The 25,381-nt window shown below is 37.4% G+C and overlaps 2 protein-coding genes across 3 annotated transcripts in view; one reads left to right on the plus strand and one right to left on the minus strand.

Moving 5' to 3' along the window:
• The window catches only part of ACTL6A (actin like 6A), a 27,527-nt gene extending 21,361 nt beyond the window's left edge, over positions 1–6,166 (plus strand). The window contains exons 12-14 of the mRNA XM_082654349.1: positions 1,609–1,704; positions 4,191–4,277; positions 6,037–6,166. Of these exons, the coding sequence (XP_082510475.1) occupies positions 1,609–1,704; positions 4,191–4,277; positions 6,037–6,117 (264 nt within the window). The 3' untranslated portion in view covers positions 6,118–6,166. The remainder of the gene's footprint in view (positions 1–1,608; positions 1,705–4,190; positions 4,278–6,036) is intronic.
• MRPL47 (mitochondrial ribosomal protein L47) overlaps positions 1–25,381 on the minus strand; it is a gene marked incomplete at its 5' end in the record, with an annotated part of 33,073 nt that overhangs the window by 2,748 nt on the left and 4,944 nt on the right. The window contains 4 exons of one of the 2 annotated variants that reach the window (XM_082654350.1): positions 6,036–7,065; positions 8,914–9,009; positions 11,335–11,465; positions 23,103–23,199. In XM_082654350.1, the coding sequence (XP_082510476.1) occupies positions 6,942–7,065; positions 8,914–9,009; positions 11,335–11,465; positions 23,103–23,199 (448 nt within the window). In that variant the 3' untranslated portion in view covers positions 6,036–6,941. Of the gene's footprint in view, positions 1–6,035; positions 7,066–8,913; positions 9,010–11,334; positions 11,466–23,102; positions 23,200–25,381 lie in introns of those variants that run through there. The other variant, XM_082654351.1, reaches the window with a different exon arrangement.

Below are 25,381 nucleotides of genomic sequence, written 5' to 3' on the forward strand. Positions count from 1 at the left end.
GTTCTAGAGATTTCCTAAAACGTGACATACCGAGATACAGATTATTGGTGATTTTTAATGTACCTAGTGCAGTTTTACTTTTTATTTTTCAGGAAGGTGTGGTTTAAGGTTTAAATTATGTAACTTTTACATGGAGTTTAGATATAAACTTCATATTTTTTGTGCTTTTCCAAGCTGTTTGTTTCATCAGTTTATTTCTTGCCAAGTTTTAAGGACTAACTCCATATTCCATACCATACTAATTATTAGATAGATTATCTTATTTAAACACTAGATTTAATTTGTAGCCAACGTATTGCCTTGATTTTCTTTGAGTTAATGCATTTGCTTAGAGCATTGTGCTAATAGCTAAGGGTCTATAAAAAATCATGTTGTTCAAAAAAGACTTCCAGGTAGTTATGAAAAATGTTCTTTATTTCAACTAATTACCTGCCTGGGATGTGCTGCTTCTAGGATAATGGGGTTGTAAGCATGCAATTTTTTAGTATAAACTCAAGGGGAAGGCAGTTGATTTGAAGTACATTTACTGTAAGACATTGCTAACTTTGTTTTTTATTGAGTTTTCTCCTTTAAACTATTGTTGACTGCAGAGGAGGAGATGCTTCTATATTCCATTTTCTCTTTCAAAAGTTAGATGATTTAGACATTTGGAATAAATTTTTAAAATAAGAATTTAGCCACTATAAAAGCAGGCTGACATTTAACTTTCTGATGCATACATGCAGATTAGAGGTAGATATACTCCTTATTACTGAGAATTTATTTTTGGCGGAGGAGGCCTCAGCACGTGGATTTTGAAAAAGTTCGTCTCTGCAGAAGAGAAAGGTAGCAGTCATTTTGGCCAGGACTGTTGTCAGAGTATGCATTATCCACCATAATCATTAAACCTTGCCTAATTTTAAACATTGCAACTTCTAGATGTACATTCTGAGATGATGTAATTATGAAATATACCTCTAATGAAATACTGGCAGCTATCTGCCAGAAAATTATGATTGGATTGTAGAATAATTGCTTTAAGATAGTGATTCTTAAATTTTAATGCACAGTAGAATCATCTGGAGAGTTTTCTTTTTTTATAAATTTATTTATTTTTGGCTGCGTTGGGTCTTTGTTGCTGCGCGTGGGCTTTCTCTAGTTGCAGAGAGCAGGGGGTTACTCTTTGTTGCGGTGCGCAGGCTTCTCGTTGTGGAGCACAGGCATACGGGCTGCAGTAGTTGTGGCGCACGGGTTTAGTTGCTCCACAGCATGTGGAATCTTCCCAGACCGGGGCTCGAACCCATGTCCCCTGCATTGGCAGGTGGATTCTTAACCCTGCGCCACCAAGGAAGCCCTCATCTGGAGAGTTTTAAATAAACCAACAAAAACTTTTCCTGGACCCCATCCCCAGAGATTTTTATTTAATTGCCCCCAGGTATTGGTGTTTTAAAAGCTCCCTAATGAGTTGAATGCAGCCAGGATTGAGAACCACTAGATTAAACTAGTAGGTCTATGTAGAAGTAAAAATTAAAAAAGGGAAAATTTTACTGGAAGACATGGTTTTATTTGTAGTTGTATTTAAAACTGTTGGAAACATTTGGAACTAATTTATTTTTGTTTTCATCCCAGGGTCTCTATGGCAGCGTTATAGTGGCAGGAGGAAACACGCTAATTCAGAGCTTTACTGACAGGTTGAATAGAGAACTCTCTCAGAAAACACCCCCGGTAAGTTTTGTTTGTTCTTTAGTGGTATTTTTCAGTCATATGTATCCTCACTGCTGGTGGAACTTTATATAGTTTGTTTTTCAGTAGGTTGATGGTATTTTGTGTCTGCCTGGTATGGTATTACTTAAAGTTAATACCCCTTATTAATCAAATTTTTCTAGATGACATCTATTAGTTACTGTTGTACTGTCTGAATCTCACTTTATTCATTGATTCCATACTTAAGTACCTATAGTCTGTTAGGCACTAAGGATAGAAAATATAGTCCCTTCCCACCAAGGGCTTAGTCAGTTAGGAGGAGTAGACATGCAGAAAATAAAAACTGTAATGTGCTAAGTGGTTCAGTATGTCATCAACCAGGCCCTCTTAAGAACACTGAGGGGAAAGCACTTAACTCCCTAGGAGTGTCAGAGAAAGCCTCATTAAGAAGCTGTTTGAATGAACAGGAGTTCAGCTGGTTGGCAGTTTATGAAAGGACATCTAGGTAGAGGGAATACCATGTGCAGAATATGAAGGGAAGATGGCATATTCCAATATTTTGAAGTAGTTGGCTTATAGTCTGTGTAGAAGTGGGGAGAGCTATATGGCTGGAAAGATGAGCACGATGGTATATTATGTCCTAGGGCTGCCGTAACAAAGTACCACAAACTGGATGGCTTAAGACAACAGAAATTTATTACCTCTCAGTTCTGGAAGCTAGATGTCTGAAATCAACATGTCATTAGGGCCATGCTCTCTGAAACGTACAGAAGAGAATTTTTCCTTCCCTCTTTCTAGCATCTCATGATTTGCCAGCAATCCTTGGCGTTTCTTGGGTTGCAGTTATAGCACTTCAGTGTCTATCCCCGTTGACATGTGGCATTCTCCCTTTGTGGGTATGTCCTCTTAAATGAACTCTAGTTGTAATGGATTAAGGGTCCACCCTACATCTGCAGAAACTCTATTTCTAAATTAGGTCACATTCACAGTGACCAGGGATTATCAACATACCTCTTTGGAGGATACAGTTCAACCCACAGAGATAGGTTCCAGATCATGTCACTTATTAATAGCAAACTTACAAGATAAAATCTGGCAGAGGACTAAAGAGCTTTTATGTTTTAAAAACATCCCTTGGTGCACTGTGATAACTTTCAAAAGGACAGAAGAACCTGGTTTAGGGAGAAGGTAGTTTACGTGGTACATTAGTAACAGAGTAGTAGTCATAGTCTTTAGATTTTTAAACTTCCATCAAGTAGTTTTTTGTAAGGTATTTTGCGATAAATATTACATTTTAAAAAACTTTATTAGAGATTACATAGGCCCTAACAGAATCTATAGAATTTGTGTACTTGATAGCCTTTGGTTTCTCATATAAAGGACTGTTTTACATATGCCACATTTTTATATTTGTTATGTAAGTATTGATATAGGCACAAGATTGATACCTCCTTACATTCTTGGAGATATAGACTGACCTGGCATCTACCTTAATTATAGTACTAATCATTAGATTTCATAAAAGTCCCAGAATAATGAATATAGACTTGGGCTGTCCCAGGTCTGGTCAAGACCAGTTAGATACTATCCTTGTCTTTTAGGAGGCAATTAAAATTTAATGAAATCCATTGTAATAGATATCAACCAGTTCCTCACCTACAAAACCCTGTGTTCATCCCTCCTGCTCTCAGCACCCCTCCCTCCCATTCCACATACCCCTGCTACATACACAGTTATTTCACTGTGAAAAAGACTCAAACTGTATGTTCATATATAGAATAATTGGTAAGTATCAACAATTTGAGAACTATCCCCAGAAGCAAATTCCTAGGTAGGGGGAAAATCTCTCCATACAGGAAGTGAGATAGGGATAGTGCTGAGCCATAAAACCATGTTTATTGAGAGAGTGTTCCAGCAGAACAGAAACACTAACTTGAAAGAAAGCAGTGTGAATAAACTTTCCTGAGATCTTATGTCTGTGTTTTGATTTGGATGGGGGCAGGGAGGAATAGGGAGGGTTGAACTAAGATTCAACCCTTGAGGGATGAACTAAGAGAGGAGGGATTTTGAAGGCCTAAAAAAGTAAGTTAGAAAGTTGAGGAGCACTACAGAAAGGGCAGCAGGTTGGGATAATAATTATACTTGGTGTTGGACAAAATGAAATAATATATGAAGCACTTAGCATAGTACCTGATTTATAGTGTTAAGTACTTATTTTGCTGTTTTAGGATTAAATTCTGAATGCCATGCTGTCTAGTATGCAGTTTTGTAAGGTTTATATAATTTATTTTCTTATTCAACTACACATTACAAGACATAATCAAAGTACTTTAAAATCCTATACAGTAGTCCAACCTATGCCTACTATTAATCTGGCTACTACAAAATAATCATGTGTAATTAGTGCTTGAACCAGAGCCACTAAAAGGTCATAACTTGAATTTCCTAAGTTGAGTCACTTGTTCTATTTGATCCTACTAATACTTATTCTTCCCTTTCTATCTTAGAGTATGCGGTTGAAACTGATTGCAAATAATACAACAGTGGAACGGAGGTTTAGTTCATGGATCGGTGGCTCCATTCTAGCTTCTTTGGTTAGTAGATAAACTACTTTGCAAAATAGTTGAAGATTCTTATTTAATTTAAATGTATCACTGGAAATACTGAATTTAGTAGAAAGACTAAAAATCCCCATGGATCATTTATCTTCGCAGTTTTTAGCTATCAAATTAGTAGAGGACCTGATGCCAGTTTTACATGTTCCAAAATGACAAAATGCCTCAATGCCTTTTTAGTGGGTATTGTCAGCCTAATTACAGTTTCCCCTTTCACACAGAGGCGGGCATCTGTTAACTTATCCTCGCCTCTTTTAATAATACTCCCATTGGCTCTGGTCAGGACTTATCTGCAGCACATTTAAAATTAAATCATTCCGGGCTTCCCTGGTGGCACAGTGGTTGAGAGTCCGTCTGCCGATGCAGGGGACACGGGTTCATGCCCCGGTCCAGGAAGATCCCACATGCCGCGGAGCGGCTGGGCCCGTGAGCCATGGCCACTGAGCCTGCACGTCTGGAGCCTGTGCTCCGCAACGGGAGAGGCCACAACAGTGAGAGGCCCGCGTACCGCAAAAAAAAAAAAAAAAAAAATTAAATCATTCCTTCTTGGGTTCTGGTTGCTCCCTGGCCTGTTGGTGAGGTAGAGTATGTCAGGAATTGGTTCTTGGGGCAAATGGTGAAGTCATGGTGTTGGGGTTTGCATGCTGCTTGGACTGGTGCCTACTGTGAATCAGGAGGAAGTCCTTGTACTTATCTGCACCATAAATTTGGAGGATTTCCCCTTCACCTCAGAGTAGCCAAAGTAAATGTCACTAAGTACTTATGCTAAACATTTTAAAAAGCTATTAACTATTAAATGTTTGTAACTGTCCATTTATATATTTCTGGTCTATGTTCTGTTTCTAGTCTTTTAATGATCTTAGTTCAAAACTGGATATGAAACAAAACAATATATGAATCCACTTGAATAATCATAGGGAATGGATTTCTTCTGCTTACACGTCTTAGTAGTAATGTAGTCCACGTTCCTTCCTCCTTTAGTCATTTTCCTCCTTTGACCTTCTGTTTATTTTGCATAGTGCGTGTGTACTGTCGTTTGTGTACTTGTAAAACTTTATCCTAGTTTGAGTTCTAAACGTTACCATTAATCAAATGCTAGAACATTTCATCAATGCTGTACTAGGATCAAGCCTTCCAACAATTTGTTGTTGCCTTAATCAGTCCATCATAGCTAAACTCTTCATCTTCCTTTCCCAGCATTTTCTAAATCCTCATGACAGTATAGAAAGATTTAATATTCTATATAAACTTGGGCAAGACTAAATAGTGTCTTTGCACGTTCTGGAGAGGGCAGAAAAAAGAAGGGTGTAATTTTATTTATTTATTTATTTATTTGTGGCCGTGTTGGGTCTTCATTTCTGTGCGAGGGCTTTCTCTAGTTGCGGCAAGTGGGGGCCACTCTTCATCACGGTGCGTGGGCCTCTCACTATCGCGGCCTTTCTTGTTGCAGAGCACAGGCTCCAGACTCGCAGGCTCAGTAATTGTGGCTCACGGGCCTAGTTGCTCCACGGCATGTGGGATCTTCCCAGACCAAGGCTCGAACCCGTGTCCCCTGCATTGGCAGGCAGATTCTCAACCACTGCGCCACCAGGGAAGCCCAGAAGGGTGTAATTTGAGTACTATTTGGGGAGGGGTTTAAGAGTTATTCAAAAATTAGGAGTTGTGATAATGAAGGTATTAAAAGAAACAATTTTCTAATAGAAAGGTACATACGTAATTTTTTCTTTCCATTTCACAGGGCACCTTTCAGCAGATGTGGATTTCCAAACAAGAATATGAAGAAGGAGGGAAGCAGTGTGTAGAAAGGAAATGCCCTTGAGAAGAGTTCCCAAACAACTACCTTCTTTGTCACCTTACGTTTCATAGCTTTAGTATACTCAGGAAAAGAACAACCATCTTTTGTAGAATGTTTATACATTTTTGCATATTTCAATTTCCACTTAAATTTTTTAAGGCTTTAACTGGCTCTGTAAATTAAAATAAGTTTGTGCTTTCCTTGAAATGCACTTATTCTTATTACAAGCATTTTATAATTTTGTATAAATGTCTATTTTCTCTAAATATTTTGCTTTCAGTAAAATGCTTTCCAACTCTGTTTATGGTAGAATTGCTTTTTATTGACTAGTAAAACTTACTGCCTATGTTTTTTACCTTAGGCTTTCAAAATTAAATAAAAATTACTAGGCACTCCAGAAATACTTTTTTTGTGGACTGCTGTGTTGTAACTTGCCACTTTAAGTACTAAATATATTTATCATTATTTTGAATGGAAGTACTCACTGTTTATTAACAGTAGAATCCATAGCCCCTTCATATCTAGTAACAATAGTAGTGAAAAGGTTACCTGAATTCCAAAATTACCTTATTGCCTTTGCTATAGCAGTTATATCACTTTCCCACTCTAAGATACAGGCGATTAAAAGTCTGCTTAGATGTCAGAATTTATAAAATGGGAATTTAATCTGAACTTTATACCTGATTTTGACCACTTCCAGATTTAACATGCCATAATAACACTTAAAACGGTCGACAGTCATATGACTAAAAACACAAGTTATTTATAAACCACTTAATATGTATTTACTTTTGTATACAGATTGTAATCCAAGAAAAACAAAATGGTAAATTAAGAGTTCAGCTATCTTAGACAAGACTTGACTTCTGGGCTTCAGAAAGATGTGGAAACTTTTCCTGAAGAAACTTTTCTTTCTTGCTTGCTAAACTTCTCTTCCTTGCTTTGATGCGGGCTTGTTTCTCAGTTCTCAATCTAGGTAAATAAAAGCATAACAGCAATTTATACAAAACTATTTCCCTGTTACTCGGTACTGTCAACATATGTCCAAATCAATCACTTAAAGACCTCAGTCATGCCCGTCTCTGTATTAGGTGTGTAATGTATATTATTAAACTTGAATAATCATTGTAAACCTACACAAGTCAAAGATAAACATGAAATCAAAAGCATCTGTAACGCTACACCAATTCTCCTTCCTATTTCCTGACTGGAAAGAAAGAACAGACCTGTGAGCCTCTAACAGACTGGGCTTTCTCCTTTATTTTTAGAAATAATGTAGTTTTATAGAATACATTAGATATTTTACATCCTGAGATACATCCTGAGGTGTTTAGGAATTCCCTAATTTCAAATAGCACTCAGTCTAACATCATTTCCCCACCACTGAGAGAATAAAGCCATGCTAAGAGATGATGCTTAGTGCTAGCTGGGCTAGCCACTCTGGGTTTGCCTCTACCTATCAGCATCCCAGGGCATTAGGCCTTTGTGCCTCAGCTAAATTATGTTGACTTACAAGGTCACTTTGGAATTATCAAAATTGCAAATGATAAATTCATGGATGCCTAGCCTCTACTGTACTTAAATTGAAATATAACAATACAGTTAAGAGACAGGTACTGGGACTTTCCTGGTGGTGCAGTGATTAAGAATCAACCTGCCAATGCGGGGGACACGGGTTCAAACCCTGGTCCAGGAAGATCCCACATGCCACGGAGCAACGAAGCCCATGTGCCACAACTACTGAGCCTGTGCTCTAGAGCCTGCGAGCCACAACTACTGAAGCCCGTGCACCTAGAGCCCGTGCTTCGCAACAAGAGAAGCCACCGCAATAGGAAGCCCGTGCACCGCAACGAAGAAGAGTAGCCCCTGTTTGCCGCAACTAGAGAAAGCCTGCACGCAGCAATGAAGACCCAATGTAGCCAAAAATAAATAAATTTATTTAAAAAAGAATTCTATATTCAGCAAAACTCATTCCAGAGTGAAGGTGAAATAAAGGCCTTTATATTAAAAAAAAAAAGGTACTGAATAACTACAATATGCCAGTGCTATGGGGGAGGTCACAGAAATTTGAGATAAGGGTTATATTTGGATAGAGATAGAAATACATATACAAAATATATAAGCTACTTTATAAATTAAGTATAAAGTAAGACTAAACAAAGTTGAAATCAGATTACGCATTCTATTCATCAGTCTTTGCTCCAACTAAATTTTGGCCATTTAAAAAAATAAACCCATGTTAAAGGTTTGCTATTCTTAAGAATATTCAGAAGATTATGCTGCATGTTCTGAAGGTAAGGCTAAAGGTAGTTTCAAAAACAATATATTTAAGGCCTGTAAAAGTGACACTGCATTCATAAATTCTCATACATTAAAGTCACGTTATTTACAGCTTCACCTATTAAGGCTAAGGGACAAAAGCATCAAATTGCACATTAGGTTTGGAGACAGCGAGGAGGAAAAGCCAGTGCAGTTAATTTCTTCAATTGCTTATTTCATTTCACCACGCCCTGCAATAACATGAGCTCACATTCTATGCAGCAAAGTATTTGGACCTTCCTTTTAACAATCCAAAAAGATTTAATCATCTACTTCCACAGAACAGATCGATGAACAGAAAGACAATAAAACTTTTCAAAGGATATACATTAAAATGTTAACAGTAGCTATTTCTGGATGGTGAAATTACATAAGACTAATTTCTTTTTTTACCTGATTTTTCTAGTTTTTGGACAATGAACATGTATTATTTATATAAAAGCTTAACACACGTCATCTGATGTAACGATACACTTTAGTACTAACGGTACTTGTGCTCACCTGACAAAACGTTCCACATAGGGCATTGCAAAGAATCGTTTTCTATTGTATCTTTTATTTAGGTACCAAGGTATAGGCCACTGCTTGAACTTGTGCCTGCCAAGAAAACAAAAAGGTATCACCCTACAGAAACATTTAATACATTTTCACTTTTTTACAGAGTTTTAGCCTTCTTTGAACTAAATATGTTTTCAATAAAATGAGATGTAATTGGCTTTTTAAAGATTTAAAAATTTTTATAGTTTAAATATAAGACACTTATGAATCCACTGCAAAATTGCAGATGTTAATATTTTGCAATGTTTGCTTCAGATCACTCTTTTAAAATATATATATATATATATATAAAAGTTTAAAGACACAGCTAAGTTCTCTACTTTCACAATAGCTTCTAGCCATAAACTGAAGTGTATCATTACCAGATATATTTTGTACTTTTACTACATATATATGTGTGTACTAATTTTATATATGTACACATACATATGTATACACACATATAATTTGAAACACTGATATTTACATGTATATGTTTTGTTTTTAAAATGTAAGTAAATTGCAGCAACTGATATAGATATCTATCTATATCTACCTCAACATAACAAAACCTAAAAAATCATAATGCTGAGTAGGAAAAAAGGAAATTGTGATTTCACTGTAAACATTTATTTGAAAATATTTCAATTAAAAAAGTAACAGAAGGATTAATTTCAGGGCATATAACCAATCTTCTCTAAAAATCCAGAATTAATCTGTAATATCAGAAGCCTAAGTTCCAATCTCTTTGTAATTTTGGCATTTAGCATATAATTTGACAGGCAGTGCCACTGGAGCAATGAACCACGCTGCTTTAAGCAGAATAGATAAAGGTACTGAATTCCCTCAGTTTATCAGGAATCCCCTCAGTTCGGCAGGATGATAGTCTACCACTATTTTTCAACAACCAAGGGAAAGACACATCCAAAAAGTATTCTCTGACATTACTGCCACATGATTTTTTGTCAGAAAAAATTTAGATGTAATGTTTTGAAGAATCTCTGCATTTAAAAGGCCAATTTAAATATTTTAACATGCAACAGAAAATTAGGGAAAAGGCATTGGAATTATAATGTTTCATTTAATAAGCTACATTGGAAAGATGATGTAACTGCTTTTTTTTTTTTCCTGGCCACGCAACATGTGGGATCTTAGTTCCCAGACCAGGATTTGAACAGGAGCCCCCTGCATTGGAAGCGCCACATCTTAACCACTGAACCATCAGGCAAGTCCTGATATAACTGCTTTGTTCCCTACTTTGTTTAACTCCAGGAAAGTTAAAAAGCAAAAATTTTTAAACCTTAATGAGAATAGCACTCTTACAGATTCTAAAATTGACACACATTCTCTCCCGTATCCTCACCCTTTCCTAACTGGCCTCAATTGGATTAATCCCAATAAAGTTTAGTAGAAAATAAAATAGATCCAAAAAAAAAAAAGAAAAGAAAAGAAAATAGATCAAAGTTCTTAGGCAGGTGTTTTGGCAATTACTCTCTTTTCTGTACTGGATTACACGGTTACAGACAACACAGCCACTCCCCTAAATCTGGCTCCAAGCAGCCCCATTACCGCAAACTCCATTAAAACAATCTACCAAATGCGTAAGTGCTGTTTTGTAGTGTAATTTCAAGAGTACAGGGAAGGTCTCCAACCACCCAAAATGCCTTCCTCATCTTGCTGACTGATGACAAAAATTTTACTGAACATGCTTCCTTTTGGTAGTTCAACCCAAATGCAAATAAACCCCTGGAAGAGAGAATACACTGGGTCTTCTCAATTACTTACACCTCAGTGTGAATGTTTACTATCACATCCTTTCCCAACGACTGACAGGATTTTGGAACTGGACATAGGGGACAAGATGCCACAAAGGTGGAAAGATTTAATGAAAATAAACTGTTTATTTTATTCAAAATTTGGACTAGGGCCTATCCTAATGGCAATGGGAGCAAACTGAGACCGGTTCATGTGGCCTTATTCCTGGAGAACTTCTTTTTTTAATAGTTCCAGGTTCTTAATGGGCAAAGAGGATAGGTGTGTCCTAAAATTAGCTTCATGGAATTTATAACCCTCTAAAATTACATGTGCATATGTAACTTTTTCCTGGGGAAAGGATCTATAACTTTCATCAAATTCTTAAAAGGTCATTTGATTCACGTAAGATTAAGAACCACTATTATAAAGAACCCATAAATAACTGAATCATGGGAATGGGATGCCTGGCTATCAGATACAGCTACCTTCATTCATATCCTGAAGTTCAAAAGGGGTTTGGGGGCCTCTTTGTATATTAGATACAGCTAATATATCTCATATTTTTAAAAGATGCTGGATGGGGAATGAGGCATGGGACTTCACTCTCATCTTAGAAGAGCCACTATGTACCAGATGATTCTTCCAAAGATGTCTCTTCTCCAAGCACCAGGTCTAGCTTTTTCTTGACCAGTCTGAAGAAGTCTGAGGGCATCTTCCCTTTCCTGGACAACTTTATCTAATGCATCCATGGAATCTACTACCTGAGAAGAGAATAGAAAGATATAATTTCAACAATCACCACATGACAGAATTCCAAAGAAAGAAAACACACAATGACTATGCTACAGAAAACCTATGATGAATCTTTCTATCAAAGAACCATTCTGTCAAATATTTCCTAAAAATCTTTCTGGCTGGGTATGCATATACATAGGTGTCTGTAATATCACTTTTTGTAATTTTTTTAAAGTTTAGTTTCATTTAAATGAAAATCTATTCAGCTCAAATTTCCATATATTACTTTTGTTTGGAGTAGGATACACTTGCATAGATTCCTTTTGGAGACCCAATTTGACTCATCATTTTAAAACTCAATGAGCTATTAAGAAGTGATTAACAGCTGCTTTTTAAATATTAAAACCTATGTTTTGGCCTTAATTAATTAGTGTGTCCCTAACACTCAGGTGCAGGTATTTTGACCTACTTGGCAGCTGTTGCTATTATAGGGAATGGAATACCAACCTATCCTGATACTAATCTCCAAAGATCCATCAAGACACAAGAAGATACCATTAGAACTTCTATTTTTTATCTCCTTCTTTTAACATTTCTATTATGTTTGACATTGTACATAATATATTGGCTGAGCAATATATATTTTTTCAAAAATAAATATTCATACATTGGGGATTGTAATGACAGGTGAGCTAAATTTTTTCATAATTCTAAATCCTGAGAGCCATTTTTAGGTAGTGATATATGTGTATTATCTTAAGCATCATAACAGCTATGAAATACTGTATATAAATACTTGTTCCTTATAAGAAACCTAAAAAGGGGAGGGGTATTAGATTATAAAGATAATTCCCCAGGTAGCTGTGGAACCTAAGAGAGATGTGAAAGCCACATATTTAGATAAACTACTTCATAATCTATATATGCAGCTCACACTCAGCACTTTTATGGCCTACTTAACTCAAAGCCACACTGAATCCTCACACTACATGAATTTCTACAAAATCCTTGAGAAATAAAAGATGGGTAAGAATGACAAATCCCATCTTGAAGACAGACAAACTTAGAAGAGTGAAGAGACCACACCGATCAGGGCCTAATACAAAGCTCTCTGACCCTTAGGAACTCAGTAAACCTGGCTGTTGACTGACTACATTAAAGAGTCTGCCCAAGGTCAGGGCTGAGGTTCCTAACTGAAATCTAATGTTAGCTCACAAAGATAAGAAAATAAATGGCTACCAAGTCCACAGAGTTAACATCCAATTATTCAAGTTCATGCCAACAGACGAGAAAGAAAATCAAAAGTATCAATTAGATACACCCCATTCAAAAAAGCCAACTTCAAAGAGCTTTCTTTTCTAGTTTACAACTTTCCCAGAGCCAAAAGTGTCCTTACATAGTTCCGAAGCTTCAGCTTATATCTTAAATTGAGAATAATTCTTTTAAAACTTTTCTTGATAAATTTTCGTTAGTAGTATGTCACAAAGTGTCACAAAGCACTGAGAAAACTGTATTTGAGGTTAAAAAAATTATAATCACTTTCAGTTTAAAACTGTTACTATTTTAGATTCTACTAATTCAGAAAGTATAGTACATATGATTTACTGGGCTGAAGTTCACCTCTGAAATATATTTTTTAAAGCAGGGAGAGGGGATAATCTATTATTGAAGTTTAAAAGTCTTATTAGAACAGCACCATTATAGCAAAAGCTTTTTCATCAAATAAACAATGTGCTACTTATAAACAGCCAATCCACCTAGAAGAGTCTCTAAAGCATAACTTTCCTTAAAAGAAGAGTTGCCAAATATACCTAAAAATAAAGTAACATTACTTTACAAATGTTTTGTAGCAATGAAAACATGTACCACCACCCAGATCTTAGTTTCTAAATATACCATTCTCCATTCAAAGGAATCAGGGTTCCTCTGTAAAACGGCTGATTCCAGGATTGGGGCAGGTAAAGTACAGGATGAATCCAGAATATCTTGCCGTTCCTCATCAAAGAATGATGAGGACATATAGGCCAGCTTGAAGGAAAACACACTGGCCAAATCTAGAATGATGATATTAAAGGATTTTAACTCATTGAATAAAATTGGAATGCATGACTCAAGAAAGAAAAGGGAAAGGAAAGGAAAGGAAGACATGGAGAAAAGGAAAAGCCCTTTCTTACGGAAGAAAGCTAACAAATAATGTAGAATGAACAATGAAATTAGAAAATCACCATTTAGCAAACATCACAGTAATAATCACTGATTGAGGCAAAAATCATCATCAATAGATGCTAAAACCAACGAGTCCAAGTTGGAGGGTTTAAAAGATATTTACATGATCTCAATGTAAAGAAAAATTTACTCTACAGTGGAGAAACCTGACACCAGGCTAACCAAATTACTAATGCTAACAAGTTCAGTAACAGAACAAATCAACATTGCATGCCTCTTCACATGATGCACTGTGAAGAATACAGCATCACTTCTATGATATTCCTGCCAATCATCATGATTATCATAAGAAACATCACAAACCCAAATTGGCCCATCCTCTTCAAAAGTGTCGATGTCATGAAACACAAAGAAAGACTGAGTAATCAGATTCAAGGAGACTCAAGAGACAACACTGAAAACACACCAGCCAGGGGTTTTTTTGGCTATAAAAGGACATGTTGGAATAACTAATGAAATTTCAGTAAGATCTGTAGATTATAGTATCAATGTTAATTTCCTGATTTTGAAAACTGTACAGTGGTTATATAAGGAAATATCCGTGGATTTTTTGGGCAATATACACTAAAGTAGTTATGGGTAAAGGGATATCACATATATAACTTACTCTCAAATAGCTGAGGAAAAATGTAGTTATGTGGAGAGGAGGCAAAGACGGATAGCGCAAACGTGGTAAAATACATAGGGAATTTGGGTGAAGGATGCCTCTTTGTATTTTTCTTGTAATTTTTCTGCCAGCCTCATGTTTTATCAAAATAAAGTTTAAAAACCCCAAAATATGATTAACTCAATGTTTATAAAGGCAGAATAACCTTCTCCATAATTAGGGTAAATAATTGAGATTTTATCCAATACCTTCTTTGACTCTCTGCAGGAATATCAGGTCTTAATGGTGGTGAGCAGTGTGGGGAAAGAAACCTGAAGCAGCTGAGGTAAGGCAGCAAGACTGAAGCCATTACAAAAAGCTGCGTTCCAATCTCACTGACTACTTACTACGAAACAGAAAAAAATCAATAAAGAGCTGACCCTGAAAGCACTCTATGAAAAAAAGAAACAACCTGATAAATCTAACTAAATAAAACATAAAACCTCTACATGAAAGAAATATCTTAAACATGTACAGCCATGAAAAAAATAATCGCAGATCTTCTGCACTTACTGATACGGAAAAATCTCCAAAATACACTAGTAAGTAGAAGACGCAAGTTTCAGAAGAGTATATACTGTATAACCACATTTGTGTAAATAAAAATTATCAGGCACATTTCTTCATGCAGAGAAAAATTCTGATGAAATTCTGATGGATAAATAGGAAACACACAGGATTGATGACCTCTAGGAATGGAAATAAAGAACCCAAGTGATTTCTTTTTAATGATGAAGAAAATCTAACCTAAATAATAGTTGACCTTTTTACAGTAATGTGAACATAATATTATTGAGCTACAGCAGGGGAATCAAGATGGCAGAGTAGGGGGAAGTAGAGCTCACCTCCCCCCAAAAAACACATCAAAAATACATCTACATGTGGAACAATTCTCACAGAAAACTAACTGGCAACTGGCAGAAGAACTCCTACACAACCAATGCTGCACGAAAGATCTCCATGTAACCAGGTAGAACAGAAAAAAAAGGGGCATCAGGTCAGGACCTGTGCCCCTGGGAAGGATCTGTAAGGAAGAGAAGGTTCACATGGGCAGACCCTCACTCTAGGGAGGGAGTGATCAACCCACCATCTGGGCACTTCCATCCCAGTCCTGGGGTCCTACACGAGGAGACAAGCCCCCTTGCCTGGTGGGAAATCTGCTGAGACAGACAGAAGAGCTAGAGAAGCCTAGACTCTACTTGGGAGGAGTGCACGCATGCTGGCTTGCTAACAATTAGGTCTGAGAGAGCCTTGTACTGGCAGCTGCTGCCTTGCTGTACTTCCCAATCTGAAAGGGCTAATGCCCCGACCTAGCTCACTCCACACCGTAGCCTGGCATGAGATCAGGGCAAAGATGCAGTCTATTTAGGCAGAGACAGACCAGGGTGCCTGGGATGTGATCTGGGCAGAGCCACAGAGACTATTATCAGTGCACACATGGGAGCAGTGTCTAGTCAGGCAGACACTGTCAGTGGGCGCATTGGGCACTGGCCACAAGAATGCGAAGCAGCTAAGCGCTGAATCTCAGGCAGACAGGCCCAGGGCAAGAGTACCCAGATAGGCCAGGCTTGGTGTCCCAGAGAGAGCACCCTGGCTCTGCCCTCTCTGTGCAGCTGAGCACTAGATCTGGGGAAGACAGGTCCTGGAGAAATCTGTCACAGAGGCAGCCCAGATCTCAGGTTGTAGCACAGCCACCTCAATTCCTGCAGACACAATGCCCCAACCTCCACCCTACTCCATGCCACAGCCTTGTACTAGATCTGGAACAAAAAACACAGAAAGTGATAGGACCCTGGGATGCTTCCAGACAGAACCACACAGGTGGTGCACAGGTTTGCTGTGACCACAGGAGCCTCACTTGCTTCAGTAATCACCTCCTTTGGGGCAGGGCAACAGAGACTAATTGAACCTGATCCTCAGGCTTCTACTCCAACAACTGGGGAGCAGACCCCACCCCTGACTGGGCAGTGACAGCTACAGAGCCAAGAGGAAGCCCTGCCTCACATCCAGCACAGACTCTAGACACCAGTCACACCCCCTATCAAGGAAATAAAGATGAGTACTCTTAAGAAGGACATGACTGGCATCCAAAACCAGCCCTCACACCAAGAATGCTGGACACAGTCTACACAGGGACACTCCCACATAAAAACACCCCTTTAAGACCACAGTAGATAACTGTTTTTCCTAAATTCACAGAGACAGAGAAAGTTTAGTAAACTGAAAAAACAGAGGAACTACTCCCAATTTAAAAAAACAAGAGAAATCCCCTGAAAGAACAAATAATAAAATAGACCTCACCAGTCTACAGACCCTGAGTTCAAAATGGAAATAGTAAAAGCAGGGACTTCCCTGGTGGCACAGTGGTTAAGAATCCACCTGCCAATGCAGGGTACACGGGTTCAATCCCTGGTCCGGGAAGATCCCACATGCCGTGGAGCAACTAAGCCCGTTGCTCACACACAACTTGTGGCTCACCCACAACTCCTAAGCCTGCACTCTAGAGCCCATGAGCCACAACTACTGAGCCCACGTGCCACAACTACTGAAGTCTGTACGCCTACAGCCCATGCTCCACAACAAGAGAAGCCACCGTAATGAGAAGCCCACGCACCGTGATGAAGAGTAGCCCCTGCTTGCCACAACTAGAGAAAGCCCGTGAGCAGCAACGAAGACCCAACACAGCCAAAAATAAATAAACACATAATTTTAAATAAATAAATAAAAGCAGATAAAAATAAAGATCACTATAACAAGGAACCAGAAGCTTTATAAAGATGAACCAATCAAAATTAGACAATTCAATTGCCAGTATGAAAGCCAATCTAGAAGCAATGAATAGCATACTAAATGATGCAGAAGGGACAAATAAGTAATCTGGAAGACAGAATAATGGAAACTACCCAATCAAAATAGCAGACGGAAAGACAAATGAAAAAAATGAAAGCACCACAACAAAGAGTAGCCCCCAGTCGCTGCAACTAGAGAAAGTCCTCATGCAGCAACAAAGATCCAGCACAGCCAAAAAAAATTTTTTTTAATTTAAAAATAAATAAATAAAAATAAATTTGAGGGCTTCCCTGGTGGCGCAGTGGTTGAGAGGCCACCTGCCGATGCAGGGGACACGGGTTCGTGCCCCCGTCCGGGAGGATCCCACATGCCACGGAGCGGCTGGGCTCGTGAGCCATGGCCGCTGAGCCTGCGCGTCCGGAGCCTGTGCTCCGCAACGGGAGAGGCCACAACAGTGAGAGGCCCGCGTACCACAAATAAATAAATGAATAAATAAAAGAATTCAGCAATACTAAACCTACCCTAAAAGAAATACTGAAGGGTCTTCTCTAAATAGAAAAGAAGAAAGACTCTATAGGAAAGGGAAAATCACAGTAGGAAAGGCAAATACATAAAAGGACTGAAAATCATTTAAATAAGCCAGTACACAGATTAAAAAACAATCAAAGAAATTTTGTAAAAGCAATGGTAACTACAATTAACAGCAAAAGGATAAGCATGAAGATGTAAAACAGGACACCAAAATCACAACATGTTGGGGAGGGAAGAATAAAAATGTAGATCTTTTAGAATGTGTTTGAACTTGTATGATTATCAGCTTAAAGCAACTAGATATAGTTATGGGTCAACATACCATACTTATGATATGGTAACCACATATCAAAAACCTACAATAGATTCACAAAAACAAAAAGAAAGGAACTCAAGAGAATTCCCTGGCGGTCCAGTGGTTAGGACTCTGTGCTTTCACTGCCGAGCGCACAGGTTCAATCCTTGGCTGGGGAGCTAAGAATCCTGCAAGCCACGCAGCGTGGCAAACAAAAAAAAAAGGAACTCAAGCATACTACAAAAGAAAATAATCAAGCCACAAAAGGAAAAACAAAAAGAAGAAATTAACAAAGAAAAACTATAAAATAACCCCTGGAAAACAAAGATTAAAATGGAAAAAAGTGCATACTAATAAATAATTACTTTAAATGTCTATGGACTAAATGCTCCAATCAAAAGACACAGAGTGGCAGACTGGATTAAAAAACCAAGAACCTACAATATGCTGCCTGAGAGACTCACTTCAGGGTGAAAGACATAGTCTGAAAATGAGGGGATCAAAAAAGATATTTCATGCAAATGGAAATGACAAGAAAGTGGGGTAGCAGTACTCCTATCAGACAAAATAGACTTTAAAACAAAGGCCATAAAGAAAGACAAAGGACACTATATAATGATAAAAGGATCAATACAGAAGAGGATATTACACTCATCAACATATATGCACCCAATATAGGAGCACCTAAATATATAAAATGAATACTAACAGATGTAAAGGGAGAAATGGACAATAATACAATAATTGCAGGAGACTTTAACACCCCATTGACATCAATGGACAGATCATCCAGATAGAAAATCAATAAGGTAACAGAGGTCCTAAATGACACAACAGACCAGTTGGACTTAATTGACATATGGGACACTACATTTAAAAAAAACAGAATACACATGCATTCAAGCATGCATGGAACATTCTCTAGGACAGACCACATACTAGGTCACAAAACAAGCCTCAACAAATTTAAGCAGATAGAAATTATCTCAAGCATCTTTTCTGACCATAATGGTATGAAACTAGAAATGCACCACAGTGAGAAAAATGGGAAAATAACAAACACATGGAAACTAAAGAACATGCTACAAAAAAACCAATGGGTCAATAATGAAATCAAAGAACGAATCAGAAAATACCTCAAGACAAAAGACAATAACCACCACTGGGATGCCACAAAAGCAGTTCTAAGAGGAAAGTTCATAGCAATACAAGCCTTCCTCATGAAACAAGAAAAATCTCAAATAAACAACCTAAACTACCACCTAAAAGAATTAGAAAAAGAAGAACAAACAAAACCCAAAGTCTGCAGAAGGAAGGAAATAATAAAGATCAGAGAGGAAATAAATAAAATAGAGATCCCATAGAAAAGATCGATAAAACTAAGAGCTGGTTTTTTGAAAACATAAACAAAATTAACAAACCTTTAGCCAAGCTTACCCAGAAAAAAGGACCCAAATAAACAAAATAAGAAATGAAAGAGGAGAAATAACAACCAATATCACAGAAATACAAAAAGTCATAAGAGAATACTATGAATAGTTATATGTCAACAAATTGAAAAACCTAGAAGAAATGGAAAAGTTTCTAGAAACATACAGCCTACCAAAAGTGAGTTAAGAAGAAACAGATTATTTGAACAGATCGATCACTAGAAGTGAAATAGAATATGTAATTAAAAAACTCCTTGCAAACAAGAGTCCAGGACCAACTGCTTCACTGGGGAATTCTATCAAACATACAAAGAACTTATATATTTACACCAAACCTTCTCAAACTATTCCAAAAGACTGAAGAGGTGGGAACACTCCCAAAGATATTCTATGAAGCCACCAGTAGCCTGATTGATACCAAAACCAGACAAAGACACTACAAAAAAATAGAAAATTACCGGTCAATACCTTTGATGACACAGACACACAAAATTTCAATAAAATATCAGCAAACTAAATCCAGCAATACTTAAAAAGGATCATACACCATGATCATGTTGGATTCACTCCAGGGTCACAAGGATGGTTCAACATAGGCAAATCAATCAACGTGATACACCACATTAACAAAAGGAAAGACAAAAAGCACATGAGCAAGCATCTCAATAGATGCACAAAAAGCATTTGACAAAATTCAACATCCATTCATGTTAAAAGCTCTCACCAAAGTGGGCAGAGAGGGAACATATCTCAACATAATAAAAGCCCTTTACAACAAACCCACAGCCAGCATAATACTCAATGGTGAAAAGCTGAAAGCCTTCCTGCTAAATTCAGGAATAAAGATGCCCACTCTCACCACTTCTTTTCAATGTAGTACGTAGTATTGGACGTCCCAGCCTCAGCAATCAGAAAAGAAAAAGAAATAAAAGGTATCCAAATTGGAAGGGAAGAAGTAACACTGTCACTATTTGCATATGACATGATACTCTATATAGAGAACTCTGAAGTCTCCACACAAGAACTAATAAATGAATTCAGCAAGGTAACAGGATATAAAATTAATATACAGAAATCTGTTGCATTTTTTTACACTAAAAATGAAATAGCACAAAGTTAAAAAAAATTTTTTTAATTGTGTCAAAAAAACAAAGCCTCGGAATAAACTTAATCAAGGTTAAAGACCTATACACTGAAAACTATAAAACACTGATAAAGGAAACTGAAGATGATTCAAAGAAATGAAAATATACCTTATGCCCTTGGACTGGAAGACATAATACTGTTAAAATAGCCATACTACCCAAAGGAATCTACAGATTTAACGCAACCCGTATCAAAATACTCATGACAGTTTTCACAGGACTAGAACAAATAATCCTAAAATTTATATGGAACCACAAAAGACCCAGAATTGCCAAAGCAATCCTGAGAAAAAAGGAACAAAGCTGAAGGTACAACCCTTCCAAACTTCAGACTATACTACAAAACTACAGTAATCCAAACACAGTGGAATTGGCACAAAAACAGACATATAAATCAATGGAACAGAATAGAGAGTCCAAAAATAAACCCATGCATCTACAGTCAATTAATCTACAACTTCAGACTATACTACAAAACTACAGTTATCAAAACACTATGGTACTGGCACAAAGAGACAGATCCATGGAACAGAATAGAGAGCCCAGAAATAAACCCACACACCTATGGTCAATTAATCTTAGACAAAGGAGGCAAGACTATACAATGGAGAAAAGAATCTCCTCAGCAAATGGTGTTGGGAAAGCTGGACAGCCACATGTAAATCAATAAATTAGAACACTCCCTTATGCCATATGAAAAAATAAACTCAAAATGGTTTAAAGGCCTAAATATAAGACATGACACCATAAAACTCCTAGAAGAGAACACAGACAAAACGTTCTTAGACATAAATCATAGCAATATTTTCTTAGATCAGTCTCCCAAAGCAAAGGAAATAAAAGCAAAAATAAACAAATGGGACATAATCAAAATATAAAAGCTTTTGCACAGCAAAGGAAACCATCAACAAAATGAAAAGACAACATATGGACAGGAGAAAATATTTGTAAATGATGCGACTGACAAGAGGTTAATATCCAAAATACACAAACAGCTCATACAACTCAATATTGAAAAAACAAACAACCTAATCAAAAAATGGGCAGAAGACCTAAATAGACATTTCCCCAAAGACATACAGATGGCCAACAGCCACACGAAAAGATGCTCAACATCTCTAATTATTGAAGAAATGCAAATCAAAACCAAATGAGATATCATCTCACACTGGTCAGAATGGCTATCATCAAAATGTCTACAAATGATAAATACTGGAGAAGGTGTGGAGAAAAGGGAACCCTTCTGCACTTTTGGTGGGAATGTAAACTGGTGCAGCCACTACAGAAAATTTTCCTTTAAAAACTAAAAATAGTGCTACCATATGATCCAGCAATCCCACTCCTTGGTATATTTCTGGAAAAAAGAAAAACTCGAATTTGGAAAGATACATGCACCCCAATGTTCACAGCAGCACTATTTACAACAGCCAAGACATGGAAACAACTGAAGGGCCCATGAACAGACAATTGGCTTAGGAAGATGTGGTGTATATATACAAATACATATATATACACACACACATGTATATACATACATATACATATACACACATATACATATACACACATGTATATACATACATATACATACATATGTATGTATATATACATATATACATACATACACACACACACACACACACACAGAGGAATACTACTCAGACACAATAAAGAATGAAATATTGCCATTTGCAGCAACATGGATGAACCTAGAGAATATTATACTTAGTGAAGTCAGACAGAGAAAGATCAATATCATATGATATCGTTTATATGCTGAATCTAAAAAAAAAAAGATACAAATGAATCTATATACAAAACAGAAACAGACTCAGACATAGAAAAAAAACATATGGTTACCAAAGAGGAGAGGGAATGGGGGAAGGATAAATTAGGAATATGGAATTAACAGATAGAAACTACTATACATAAAATAGATAAGCAACAAGGATTTACTGCACAGCACAGGGAATTATGTTCAATATCTTGTAATACCTATATTGGAAAACAATATGGAAAAAAATACATATATATAAAACTGAATCATTATGCTGTACACCTGAAACTAACACAATTTTATAAATTAACTATACTTTAATTAAAAAACTGTACACTTAAAAAGGTTAAGATGATAAGTTTTGTTATGGGTGTTTTACATCAATTAAAAAAAAAGCATTAAACAAATCTGACCTAGTTGGTACAGAAGTAGCTAAACCAGAACTAGAAATGTAAAATAGTGCAGGTACTTTAGAAAACGGTTGGGCTGTTTCCTAAAATTTCAAACACAGATTTACCAAACAACACAGCAGTTTTACTCCTAGGTATCTACCCAAGATAAATAAAAACATATGTCCACACATATGCTGAGGGCTGTAGGTAGGAATGGGAGTGACTGCAGATGGGCATGAGATTTCTTTTTGGAGTGATGGAAATGTTCTAAATTAGATAGTAGTGATAGTTGCATAGCTCTGTAATTTCCTAAAAATCAAGCAGAAATAGAAAGAAAGAAATCTACTTGCCAAGAATTATAGGAACCATACACTCACACCTTTTAGCTTTTATCCCACACTCAGCAGTCTCCAGCCTCCCACAAATCTCACCTTTTCTAACCGCTCCGGACTTGGCATTGGCAAACTCTGCCGCTTAGCCTCCTGTTCTAGAGTTAGGAGCATGTTTCTTTCTTTCAGGAGAACATACCTATATCAAAAAACAGAGCTTGTAATGCTATTCTGTGCTTATATTAATAAAACTGTGATTTTTTGACATCAAAATTAATGATCTGTACTCAAAAGTCCTTTAGAATAATCCTTTATATAGAGCTATATCTATTCTTACTCGTTTGTTCAATAAATTTTCCATGTGCCACATACTGCATTAAGTGCCAGAAGAGTTACAAAAAAGCATAAAACGTAGTCCCTACATTCCAAGTGGAGAGAGAGGATGGAAGATAACACTTATTCAGTTCCTGTTATACACCAGGCAATGTGCTAAATAAGCACATATATACATTTATTTCACTGAATTGTCACAACAATTCTGAAGTTGGAACTATTTACACATTCTAAATGAAGAAACTAAAGCTAAGAGAAGTAAGGTTTCGGGGGGCACACGCCTAATTCAAGATTCAAATCCTGAACTCCCTGGGTGGAAAACCCTCCCTCCACAACTGAAATGTGGTGTGGTATACTCAGTGGTATAGACAACAACTACCAGGAGAATTAAGTGGGAGAGATGAGACATTCCTTCTGGTTAAGATGATCAACGAAAGCTTCATAGAGATGGGGTATGTTAGGCTGGAAAGGAAACCAAAGCAAACACAATCAAATCACTGAAATCAAAACACTGAGGTGGTAAAGCTCAAGTGTGACTTTTGTGAATAAATAAGTTTGATTGAGAATCAGAGCTGGAAGAAAGGAAAGGAAATAAATGTGGAGGGCAAAGAAAATGAAACAAAGGAATTGGGGTACTTTTGGGTATGGAAGAAGATGATTTGGGGGGAAGGAGTGGCAGAAGATAAACTATTTGGCTTTAGCCAGGATGAATATTGAAACTGCCTTAACTATCCCTTTACAAATAACCAACAGTAAACGTGCTTTAAAACAACGTATTTTTTACCATGAATCTGTGCTGTTTTAAATATAACACTTCTGACACCAAATGAGGGGTTTTTCTCTCCTGACAGTAACATGTTGTCTTTTCCATCTCCCTGACACTAACTACCTGAAGTCAGAGCCAGATTCCACAGATTTAAGTGTTCAGTCCCACAGGAAAGACTTCAGATGCCCCACTTCAGATGCCAACAGCAATTTCCAGGCCTCCCACATATCTGACTGACCAGCTACAAACTGGGGGTTCCAACAACCTTGTCCATGGGTTTGATAATTTGATAGAATAGCTCACAGAATTCAAGAAAGCACTTTACTCTCTTACTGGTTTATTATAAAGGATACAACTCAGAAACAGCCAGATGGAAGAGATGCACAGGACAAGATATGGGGAAGGGGTGCAAAGCTTCCATGCCTTCTCAAGGCACACCACCCTCCCAAACTTCCATGTACTTACCAACCTGGAAGCTCTCCAAACCTAGTTGTTTAGGGTTTATTATGGAGGTGTCATTATGCAGGCATGATTGATTAAATCACTGGCCACTGGTGACTGAACTGATCTCTAGTCCCTCTCCCTCCCCAAAAGTGGGGGTGGTGGTGAGGCTGAATGCTCTATCTGCTAATCACACCTTGGCCTTTCTGGCAATCAGCCTCTATCCTGAAGCTACACAACAATACCCCCCAGCCCCCACCCCCAAGAGCTGCCTGATTAGAAGACACTCATATCACTCAGGCAATTCCAAGGGATTTAGGAGCTGTGTGTTAAGCGATCAGAGACAAAGACAAAATATATATTTCTTATTGTATCACATAAATAAGCCTGTAATATTAGTGGTTTTATAAGCATTTTACAGTTCTTTAATCTGCCATGAAAGATAACCCTTTAAATCAAGGGATAAAACTTTAAATGCCTACTACAGTGCCTGGACAAATAGTAATTATGAATGAAGGGAGCATGGTGAAAGAACAACAAGATGGGTAAGAAGTGGTATGCACTGCTCCATTTAGACCAGGCAACTGTCACCATGTAAAAATGCAGGTTCAGTGTTGCAACATCACAGGTCTGATTATTCAAGAGGAGCCAGAAATCCTTATTTTTGTGTGAAACTTCCCAATTTTTTTTTTTTTTTTTTTGCGGTACGCGGGCCTCTCACTGCTGCGGCCTCTCCCATCGCGGAGCACAGGCTCCGGACACGCAGGCTCAGCGGCCATGGCTCACGGACCCAGCCGCTCCTCGGCATGTGGGATCCTCCCAGACCGGGGCACGAACCCGT

The sequence above is a fragment of the Grampus griseus genome (assembly GCF_964374135.1).
Source record: "Grampus griseus genome assembly, chromosome: 5".
NCBI lineage: Eukaryota > Metazoa > Chordata > Mammalia > Artiodactyla > Delphinidae > Grampus > Grampus griseus.